This window comes from Fistularia commersonii, chromosome 29 (genome assembly GCF_037954325.1).
Source record: "Fistularia commersonii isolate RoL2024-O1a breed Wild chromosome 29, RoL_Fcom_v1.0, whole genome shotgun sequence".
NCBI classification, from domain to species: domain Eukaryota; kingdom Metazoa; phylum Chordata; class Actinopteri; order Syngnathiformes; family Fistulariidae; genus Fistularia; species Fistularia commersonii.
In genome coordinates this window covers 9,593,226-9,604,086 of record NC_141312.1, presented here as the reverse complement: position 1 = coordinate 9,604,086, position 10,861 = coordinate 9,593,226, and the positions used below count along the sequence as shown (strand labels likewise).

The 10,861-nt window shown below is 41.0% G+C and overlaps 1 protein-coding gene across 1 annotated transcript; it reads left to right on the top strand.

The window, feature by feature from the left end:
* Window positions 1–3,501: 3,501 nt before the first annotated feature.
* LOC147216938 (nicotinate-nucleotide pyrophosphorylase [carboxylating]-like) lies at window positions 3,502–9,229 on the top strand. The gene is made up of 5 exons (XM_086176759.1): window positions 3,502–3,551; window positions 4,120–4,372; window positions 7,152–7,462; window positions 7,872–8,003; window positions 8,995–9,229. Exons 2-5 carry the CDS (start codon window positions 4,132–4,134, stop codon window positions 9,190–9,192), a joined length of 882 nt encoding a protein of 293 aa, XP_086032885.1. The 5' UTR covers window positions 3,502–3,551; window positions 4,120–4,131; the 3' UTR covers window positions 9,193–9,229.
* The last annotated feature ends 1,632 nt before the right edge of the window (window positions 9,230–10,861 follow it).

Below are 10,861 nucleotides of genomic sequence, written 5' to 3'. Positions count from 1 at the left end.
GTCTTGTCAGTTTTTTCCCTGAAATATTGGTCATCAAGATGGTTATATTTTTCTGAGAAAGGCGATTTTGACAAAGGGTGTCATACTTTACACCAAGCATATCTGACTTGTTGTGTATGCATGTGCTTTTGCACTTGATGCCTGCAGAGCTGCAATTTCTAGGTGGTAGGAAGTAGGTGAAGTAAATCGTAATATGCTGGTTTCCTGTTGTCAACTCAAAGCAGTTCTCTGTGTCACTACAGTTGTTTCTTTTTTTCTCTCGTTTAAGAAAGAGAACCATTAATTATGTAGATGCATTGCATGTTGAATGAAATATTTCAAACCTTTATTTGTTGAATTTTAAATATGATTTTTTCATAGTGAGTTATAGATAAAATACACTTAGTGTCTCATAATAGAATATTGTGAAAAAGCTTGTCACTATTTCCATAAATTGGAAAGTTGTGGTGTCACAACCTAAATAGCAGCTAATTTACTCAAAAACCTGCAAAGGTTTCCTGAGCCTTCAAATGGTCTGAGTCTGTGTCAGTAGGCAACACAGTCCAAGCAAAAGGGATAACTGCAGCCTTGAGACGTTGGTTAAGCGGAATCCATTCAAGAATTTGGGGAAGCTTCACAGAGTGTGGACTGAGCCAGAATTAACCCATCAAGAGCCACTATTTACAGACCAATCCTGTACAAATGTCACACTCCTGAATCAGTGTCAAGCCACTCTTGAATCAGAGAAAATATCAGGCGTCTTACCTGGGCTATTGAGAAAAATGTCTCTTGTCCACTTCATTGTTAATGTGCACGCTATTATTTTGTTAATTTCATGTCACAGTGGGTAAGTAAGAAACATTTTCTCAATTCCTCTGTATGTCTAGTACAAGTGGAGAAATTTACAATAAAGCTGACTTTGTTTTGTGCCTCCTAGCTGACTAGATCTATGGAGATGCTGTTTTCATTTTCCAGCAGTACTTAGCACCTGGCCACACTGCCAAAGGTACCAAAAGCTGGTTCAATGACTATGGTTTTACTGTTCCTATACCTGAGCCTCCAAGAGAAACTATGGGACATAATTAAAAGGAAGATGAGAGACACCAGACTTGACAATGCATAACCTGAAGGCTGCTATCAAAGCAACCTGGGTTTCCCTTACACCTTGGCAGTGCCACCGGTTGCCTGCCTCCATGCTACGCTGCATTGTTGCAGAATGCGACTGCTTATTCTTAGTATGACAAATTATTTTCATATGCTGATTTACAGAGATTCCAACAACTTCAAATGTTGCAATTCTTTTTATTATCTTCAACTCTATATGAACCTATGCGTTCTTTACCTTGACAATACCTGAAAAATCAAGTAAATAATGATTTAAGATGGCTAATGACAGGGTAAAACGAGTCTGTAGCAACACTAAATCACAACTTTAAATCAACAGTGTTATCGCCTGTTCCATCCTTACCCTCGCTTGTGAACAAGACCCCCGAGATACCTGAACTTCTCCACTCTCCCCCAAGTGGGCACTCCACCTTTTTCCGGCTGAGAACCATGGTCTTGGATTTGGAGGTGCTGATGCTCATCCCCACCACTTCAAATTCGGCTGTGAACCACTCCAGCAAGAGCTGGAGATATTGGTCCGATGAAACCAATGGAACCATATCATCTGCAAAAAACAGAGACCCAATTCTGAGGTCACCAAGCCGGATCCCCTCAACACCCTGGCTGCAACTAGAAATTCTGTCCATAAATGTCATGAACAGAATCGGAAGCAAAGGACAGCCCCTCCAGAGTAACAAGTCCAACTTACAACTAGCAATGTGGAGCATGTTCTGGCACCGATCACACGAGGACTGAACCGCCCCGGTTCGGTAGCTCATACTGCAGGAGCAACCCCTTACAAGATTCCCCGTGGGACATGGCTGGTTGTTGGGCAAGCTCCCTTGCACCATCAAGGACCTTGTCAAGGGTGTAGAGCTGGTCCAATGTTCCACGACCAGGACGAAAGTCTGATGATACGACCACAATGTCAGTCTCGGAACTGTGGCCTAAGGTGTGCTTGTGCCAGATGCACATGACACACCTTTATGTATGAACATTTATAGGCAGTCCATGACGAGCACAGAAGTCCAGTAAAAGACATAGCTCTGACAGGAGACAGTCGCCAAAAAAACTAAGCCAAAAATCTCTCTTTTATTGGTTACTGTAATACTAAGAATCTGCCAAACAAATCTGACTTTGACATGGAATGGATATGGAGACTGGCTTGCGATGCATTGGGATTAGACTTGCTAGCAAAGACTGGGACTGGGACAAAGGGAAGCACAGACCATGTATACACAAGGAAATGGGGAATAGGACCCCTGAAATGAAAGGAGGAGTGGATTTCAAAATAAAAAAGTAAGCCACAAGACAGACAAAGGGAGCATTGCTTAACACTATTTCTTGGTGATGACGAACACGTAATTCCAGTCCATGCTAATTGGTCACAGCATTGCAAGTACTCAAAGATGGCTACTTAAACTAACATAAAGGAACTAACAGCAAAAATATTATTGGACTGGCTTCTCCTTTGGTTCCATCATTCCAGCCATTAACATTTTAAAAGAGGCAAAATTAAAAGTCTGAGTAAAGACTTTTGAATGGCTGTTAAGACATTAGAAAAGGTTATATAAGTCTGGTGGTCCTTCGACATTTTTCTTGCAATCTGGAACCTGGCATTGATGTGCATTATTATGTCATGTAATTTGAAAAGTTTGTATCGCTCAAGCAGCTGAAAGAGATTATATGTAGTTACTTGAACATTACAATCACGCAATTGGTGTTATCATGGAGACCTTGTTGCTTTAGGGTCAAGCTTTCCATGGCACTGTTTCTATTTCCAGTCAGAGAACCTGATTTTAGTGTTGTTTCATCACTTTTTTGTAAACCTTTTGATTTTTGATGTGCATTGTTGTCAAAATATTCTTGTCATGGCAATGTTTCCCAACTCTGAGGAATACTTTTTCCAGCAGGACAATTTTTGAATTTGGGAGTTTTGTTGTCAGTAGTTTATAGAATAAAACAAAAATGTTCATTTTTCTCAAACATAAACCTAGAAACGGCAAAAGAGAGGAACTGAAACATTTCCAGTGGTCACTTAATTTTTTTCAAGGATCGGTCACCAGTTGGTTGTAGTTATCTGGTTTATCGTACAATAAAAATCATAGCATTCAAATTTATTGTAAAATATCTTAAAAGTCTACTATTGAAAACAATTCTTAATTGATTTCCATTCGTTTATATTGAAAACATAACAAACTTAAATTGAATTTTAAGATGTTTACTTCATCTGAATTTATAACAAATTTGTGATGTATTGTGCACACTTAACAACTCAACTGTTGTTTACAAAATGCTTGAAGTAACGTATTTTCTTTTAAATCGAACCGATTTGGTCCGAACAATCAAATCTAATGTTTACTCCAAGCTCGTAAACATTACAACATAGACACGAGGTCAAATTCCACATTGTGTTTTTCTGTGTCTTTGGGGTCAGCTTTTTGAAACAGTGTGACCAGTGGCAGCAGGTAATAACTTGAAGATTTCATGTTATATCTTGGTCATAGTTTGATAATTTCTGGATCACTTTCATGTAATTTGTTTGATTTTTTACAATCTCTCTCAGAATGTTCTGGTACTATCAAGTTGATTTGATTATTTTTGCAATATTTTTATTCTAACCCAGATATTTTAAAGAAATAGAATCTGTTTCTGTGGAATATGTTTGACCTCCTTAAGTTAACCTTATGGTCAAGGGTACATCAGTCAAGCCACACAATTTAGCTACTGGTGGCATCTTGTGTCCTGGATAGGTCATAATTTAAGTTACTTGATTTTAAACGTCATGCAATTTTCAGTCAGATTTTTAATTTGTGAGGAGTCAAATTATGTGTATGTAGTGGTAATTCACAACATTCCCCTATGATGAAGCACTTGGTGATGGTGACAGGAAAAACTTTTTGACTTGGCTGAAAACTTAGATTCTGTTGCTTTTGTTTTATCTCTAACAAATAGAACATGGCAAACAAACAAACGACTTTGAATGAAACTACATGATTTCAGTTTCTGTTCCCTCATGTACTGCATTTAAAACAGTTTGAAAACAGAATGTTTCAGCCTGGACACTGTCTTCCTATACCCACACTGACCCGGCTGGCCCGGGAGTGGCTTGCCGAAGACATGCCCAGCTTTGATGCGGCAGGCATGAGTGTTGGGTCCCGGGAGGTTGAAGCTCGGCTGCTTTGTAAAACACCACACAGCATCCTCGCAGGGAGTCCCTTCTTCTCTGCTGTGTTCTCTGAGTTGGGCTGCAGTGTTGATTGGATTCGCCAGGAAGGAGAAGAAATAGGTAGGGTGTCCTCAAAAATTTAAAAATATTTGACAATTCTCAATTTGTCATCAACAACAAACATTTTTGGGGTAAATACAAATGAAGACAAATGCCCCCCCCACTTACTTCCTGTGTGAATAGATTGATCTAGGAAGGAAGACACACTTACAAAGCTTTTAATCTAAACAGTATGGACCAGTTTGTTCTGTTTTGGTCGAATTGGTCCAGAAAATACAAATCATAAAATATATTTTTTATATTAATTAAAGGAACAGGTTTGTAGGATGACTGGTGACAAGGAAGATCAAGAGGACAAAGGAAGAGCAGAGGACAAAGTGGTGGAAGCTGAAAAACAAGGAGTGTTGTATGGTTTTTAGGGAGTTGAGAAAGGCTCTAGGTGGTCAGGGAGTGCTTCCAGATGATTGGACAACCACAGCTAGTGCTATCAGGGAGACAGGTAGAAGAGTACTTGGTGTGTCATCTGGAGGAAAGTGGATAAGGAGACTTGGTGGTGGAATGAGGAAGTGCAGGAGTTTATACAGACAAAGTGGTTAGCAAAGAAGAAGTTGGACACTGAGAGGACTGAAGAGAACAGACAGGAGTACAGGGAGATACAACGTAAGGTAAAAATAGAGGTAGCAAGGGCAAAACAAAGGGCGTACGATGACTTGTAGGCTCAGTTGGACGGTAAGGAGAGAGAGAATGATCTATACAGGGTGGCGAAACAGAGAAATAACGAAAGGAAAGGATGTACAACAGGTCTGGTGATTAAGGATAGAGAGGGAAATGCATTGACAGATGCTTGAAGAGTAATGGGAAGATGGAAAGAGTACTTTGAAGAGCTGAATGTGGAAAATGAAAGAGAGGCAAGGGTAGAAGACATGACTATTGTAGTCCACAAAGTAGCAGAGATTAGTAAAAGTGAAGTGAGGACAGCATTGAAGAGGATGAAGAGTTGAAAGGCAGTTGGTCCTGATGTTATACCTGAGAAGGTGTGGAAGTGTCTCAGGGAGACAGTAGTAGAGTTTCTGACTATTATTCAACAGGATCTCAGAGTGTGAGACGATGCCTGAAGAATGGAGACAGATTGTGATGGTGCCTATTTTAAAGTGGCTGTGTGCAAAATTGCAGCAATTATAGAGGGATAAAGTAGATGAGCCACACAGTGAAGTTATGGGACAGAGTAGTGGAAACTAGAATGAGAGCAGAAGTCAGCATGTGTGAACAACAGTAAGGCTTCATGCCTAGAAAGAGTACTACAGATGCAGTATTTGCTTTGAGAATGCTAACAGAGAAGTACAAAGAAGGCCAAAGGGAGCTGCATTGTGTTTTTGTAGACCTAGAAAAAGCACATGAAAGGGTGCCAAGAGAGGAGCTCTGGTATTGTATGAGGAAGTCTGGAGCGGCAGAGAAGTATGTTAGACTGGCGCAAGACATGTAAGCTAGCTGTAAAACAATGGTGCGGTGTGTTGTAGGGGTAACAGAGAAGTTCAAGGTGGAGGTGGGACTCCATCGGGAATCAGCTCTGAGCCCCTTCTTGTTTTGTAGTGGTGATGGACAGGCTGACAGATGAGGTTACACAGGAATCTCCATGGACCATGATGTTTGCAGATGACATTGTGATTTGTGTTGAGAGCAAAGAACAGCTTGAGGAAAATCTAGAGAGGTGGAGGTATACACAGGAAAGGAGAGGAATGAAAGTTATTCGCAGCCTGACCGACTGTATGTGTGTAAATGAGAGGAACTTGGGTGGAACGGTGAGTGGAGATCAGGAAAATGGAGGATTTAAGGTACTTGGGGTCAACAGTCCAGAGCAACGGAGAGTGAGGAAAAGAGGTGAAGAGACAGGTTCAAGCAGGTTGGAATGGGTGGAGAAAAGTGTCAGGGGTACTATGTGATTGAAGACTTTTGGCCAGAATGAAGGGAAAGGTGTAAGAGACAGTGTTGAGACCAGCGAGAGTTACAATGACGAAAAGACAGGAGGCAGAGCAAGAGGTCGCAGAGATGAAGATAGTGAGGTTCTCTTTGGGAGTGGCAAGGGTGGATAGGATCAGGAATGAGTCTATCAGAGGAAGAGAAGGTTTTGGAGAGAAGGTCATAGAAGCCAGACTGAGATGTTCAGTCATGTACAGAGGAGGGATAGTGAATATATTGGTGGACGGATGCTGGGATTGGAGCTGCCAGGCAGCAGGTCTCGAGGAAGACCAAAGAGTAGATCTATGGACGTAGTGAGAGAGTATATGAAGGTAGTTTGTGTGAAAGAGGAGGATACAGAGAATAGGGTTGGATGGAGAAAGTTGATTCGCTGTGGCTACCCCTGAAGGGAAAAGCCAAAACGATAAGAAGAAGAATATTACTTAAAGCAAAAATATTTAACAGTAAAAGTGTACAAATAGAGATAGACATCATTTGCTAGTTTATACGTAACTGCAAGTGAAAGTTACAGTAATTCAGCCAAACTCGTATTATAACACTACAACACTGATAAGGGCACCATGCTTGCACAAAAATAGTACATATCGGTAAATTAGAACACAGTTATAAGCAATAAAACTCAAAGCAAACTGGAAATCTCTGCCATGTACTCTCACAACATGCTGCAGTATTAATTATTAATACTAGTTCAACGGCTGGTAGTATCAGTAACAGCAGAATTGTCTTTTGTACAGGACAGTGAGGATAGCCGCTACACCTAAATTGTTCATGGGCCACCCTCTGTCAGTAATTTGATGACACCAGTGTTTTTTTGGAGAACTTAACAACTGCAACAACAATTAAATGTCTGATCTCAAACCAGGCCCAGCTAATGTAATACTGACTGCAATAGTGCGAGGTCCAGCAAAGTGCCTGCTCCTTGGGGAAAGGACTGCTCTCAATTGCCTGGCCCGGGCCTCAGGAATCGCTACACGCTGCCGTCGGCTGCACGAAATGGCAGTGGCAGGGGGCTGGCATGGAGTTGTGGCAGGAACACGCAAGACTACCCCTGGATTTCGACTGGTCGAGAAATACTCAATGCTGGTGGGAACCGTGTCCATGCACAGGCATGATCTCAGTGGGATGGTGATGTTGAAGGATAACCATGTGTGGGCATCTGGAAGCATCACAGAGGTGAGCAAGACAAAACATGTAAACAAAGAAACACGTAGGAAAGGGAAATACTCTCACTCTTTACTTCTTGACAAACGGTTACGGATGATTTGGACATTCTTTGGCATGTGTCTTGAAGTAGCATTATGTTTTGGTAAGTTGTATGTCTTTTTTTTCCAAGTGCCACCATAGCATCAAATTGCAACAACATATTGATCCTTAACTTACACAATTAGCCATGCTGCTTAAACCCATACAAATTCAAACTGATGGCTGTTTACACATGAATTTACTATGAATTCCCCCGTTATTTTGTTGTTTTTTTATCTCCCATAAATTCATTATACAGTTGAATATTTACAAAAACACATTGCGTCTTAAGCTATGCCCTTTAGATTTTATATTTTCTCTTGTTATTTTTTTCCTCCAGGCAGTGAAAGCTGCACGCTCTGTCTGTGGCTTTAGCAGTAAAATTGAGGTAGAGTGTCAATCCACTGAGGAAGGAAGAGAGGCAGCCAAAGCAGGAGCAGATGTTGTCATGCTGGACAACTTTTTGCCTCAGGTAGAACATTTCTTCACACTAATCATGTCTAGAGACCAGATGTATAAATGCATTATAAAAATACACATTATCCATCCAACCCCAACCCACACACACACCTATACAGCTTCACCTGCAACAATGTGGTGTAATTTAAATTACCGCTGTCATACTTAGAGAGGTAGCAGAAGTTGATGAATGAAAAACAGAATTATGAACGCATGTTATGAACATGGATGCTCTTACTCATGAGACTTGCTCACACAAATATCGCAGTAATCCAGCTAAAGTGGTATGCAAACAGTACAACATTGGCTAATGGAACATTCCTGCACAAAAAAAAAAACAACCAAAAAAACAAACAAACAAAAACACACATGGGTAAATTAAATCACAGTTACAAGCAAACAAACTCAAGGCATATTAGAAATCCCTACCCACCATCTACAAACTACAAAGTATTCATCCTTCTAACTTTGACTTCATCATTCAATTTTTCATGATAGTTTTTCTTAGATCTATTTCACTTCTGTGCTACAATTATCGACAAAGATAGTCATTAATATTGAAATTATGTCTGCAGGGTCACTCAGACTTTGTTGTACACTCTACACTCAAAAAATGGTGCCTAGTTCTCCTCACAATATCAAATACCCTCTCACATATCCTCACTCCGTTTCCCTGCTAAATATTTTCTGGTTTGAGCTTTTGGTCTGTGTTATGCTTTCATGAAATTGTCATCATCAAATATTTATTGCTGCCAATAATCAGCTAACTTTATCTGTCAAAAGGCATATAAACATTTTAGCCCCAGCACCAACTTATGTACTTGAAGCGTAACTATGATAGGTATAGCTTAATAAATCTATTTATAATAAAGTGAGAACAATTTTCTGTTTTGTAACATTCAACTTGAGTTATAACTCTACAATTCAATGTACATGTGATGTCTGGTTGTTTTTGACCTTCATAGCCTTGGTCTCCTCCATCTAATCTTGTTCTTGTCTTCTAGGAGCTTCATGTAGCAGCCAGCGCTCTGAAGAAGGAGTTCCCAGCTTTGCTGATTGAAGCCAGTGGAGGAATGACTCCAGACAACTTTAATATGTATTTTTCCCCACATGTAGATATAATTTCCCTCGGCTGCATTACACAGGGCTGTCCAATTGTGGACTTCTCCCTAAAGGTTCAAAAGCCCGCTGTACTGTCCTAAACATAAGAAGGATAAAGTCCAAAATTACTTTTCCGAATACATCTTTCGTCGTCTTCATTTACTGCTCATTTACATTTACTGCGTGTTGCAATAATTCTCATGTTTCAAATGTCTCTTATTGTGTTATATAGAAGAAGTGATTATGGAACATTTGAATATTGACATGTTTTTTTTTTTCCAGTCATAATAAATAAGGAATTGGATATTACAAGTCCCAGCGCAAAAATTGTACACATATGAACTGGGTGAAAAATCTGAGTACTTATGTTCATATGCAAGCAGGAAATTAGTAAAAATGTAAATTCATTTTATGCACAATCACATGAATCACATGCTCACTGGTTTCCCCCCCACAGTTCAAAACATCCAGTTGGCAAATTAAGAACTGACTGATAAACAATATGCAATCACCAATTACCTACTCTCGCCAAATGCAGGCTGAAGCATATCATTTGGGTTTTCAAGTGGGCACTATCCTTCACCTATGTTTCGTTAAGTCAGTGAAATCCAGTGTCCTGGAAACACCACCTCCAAGCTACGTTGTTAATCTATAAGCAAACAATCCTACCTTAGAAACATCCTCAGTTCCATGCTTCCTCTTTAAGCGCATCCATCCACTTGCTTGCTCTGCAGCCAGAGACTCGTTGCTGACTACAAGTTTCAGGCACCAACAACGAATACACCACTCAGAAGAGCAATGACCGACTTTGCCACAAAACCATGGCAAGCCACCTCTCCAGGACACATCTTTGCCCTCCAACCTTGCTGCTCTACATTCGCTGCCATCTCAGCATACAGCTTTCTTATACTCACGAGCCTCCTCAACTCACCACACACTGCAGCTCCACCCCTAGCCTCTCCATAACAATACACCAGGTGAAGAAACAGCTGAGGGTAATCAAGGTGAGGAAGGCTGTAGGCCCCAATGACATCAACTCCTGACTGCTCAGTGACTGTGCAGATCCTCTCTGCGGAGTATTTCTGCAAAGGGTCAATCTGAGTTTCAGTTGAGAGACACTTCCTCTTCTGTGGAAAACATCGCGTGTGGTTCCAGTACCAAAGACCACGCATTCTCAGGAGCTCAACCGCTACAGACCTGTGGGCCTTCACCTCCAACCTCTTAACCCGATGAAGACCATGGAGAGGATGATCCTCAGCCATCTCTGATCCATGGTGAGCACCAAGCTGGCCCCACTCCAGTTTGCATATCAACTGGACATTGGTGTGGAAGATGCTGTGATCTACTTCACCCACAGGTTACTTTTGCACCTGGAGAATGCTGTAAGCACTGTGACAGCCATGTTCTTTGACTTCTCAAGGGTTTTTAGCCAAATCCAGCCATCACTGCTCAAGGGGAAGCGGAAAGAAGTGGCAATGGACTATAGCCTGGCTGCAGGGACCACAGGACTACAGATGGAAATTAGCTATGCGCTATGATCTGGTACAAACATCTCTGCCTCTGTGCTTAATGTATTTGTACACTGTCCTAATAAACTTCTAAACAAACAAACAAACAAACCAGTGACGACCTCACCAACACACTGCAGCACGAGGCACAGTAACCCCCCCTTCCACTTTGCACTTTCAGATTAGAGATACACCACAGACAGCTGCCACCTCCAGAAATTTTCCAATGACACAGCCATTGTCCCGACTTGTATATCGCAGG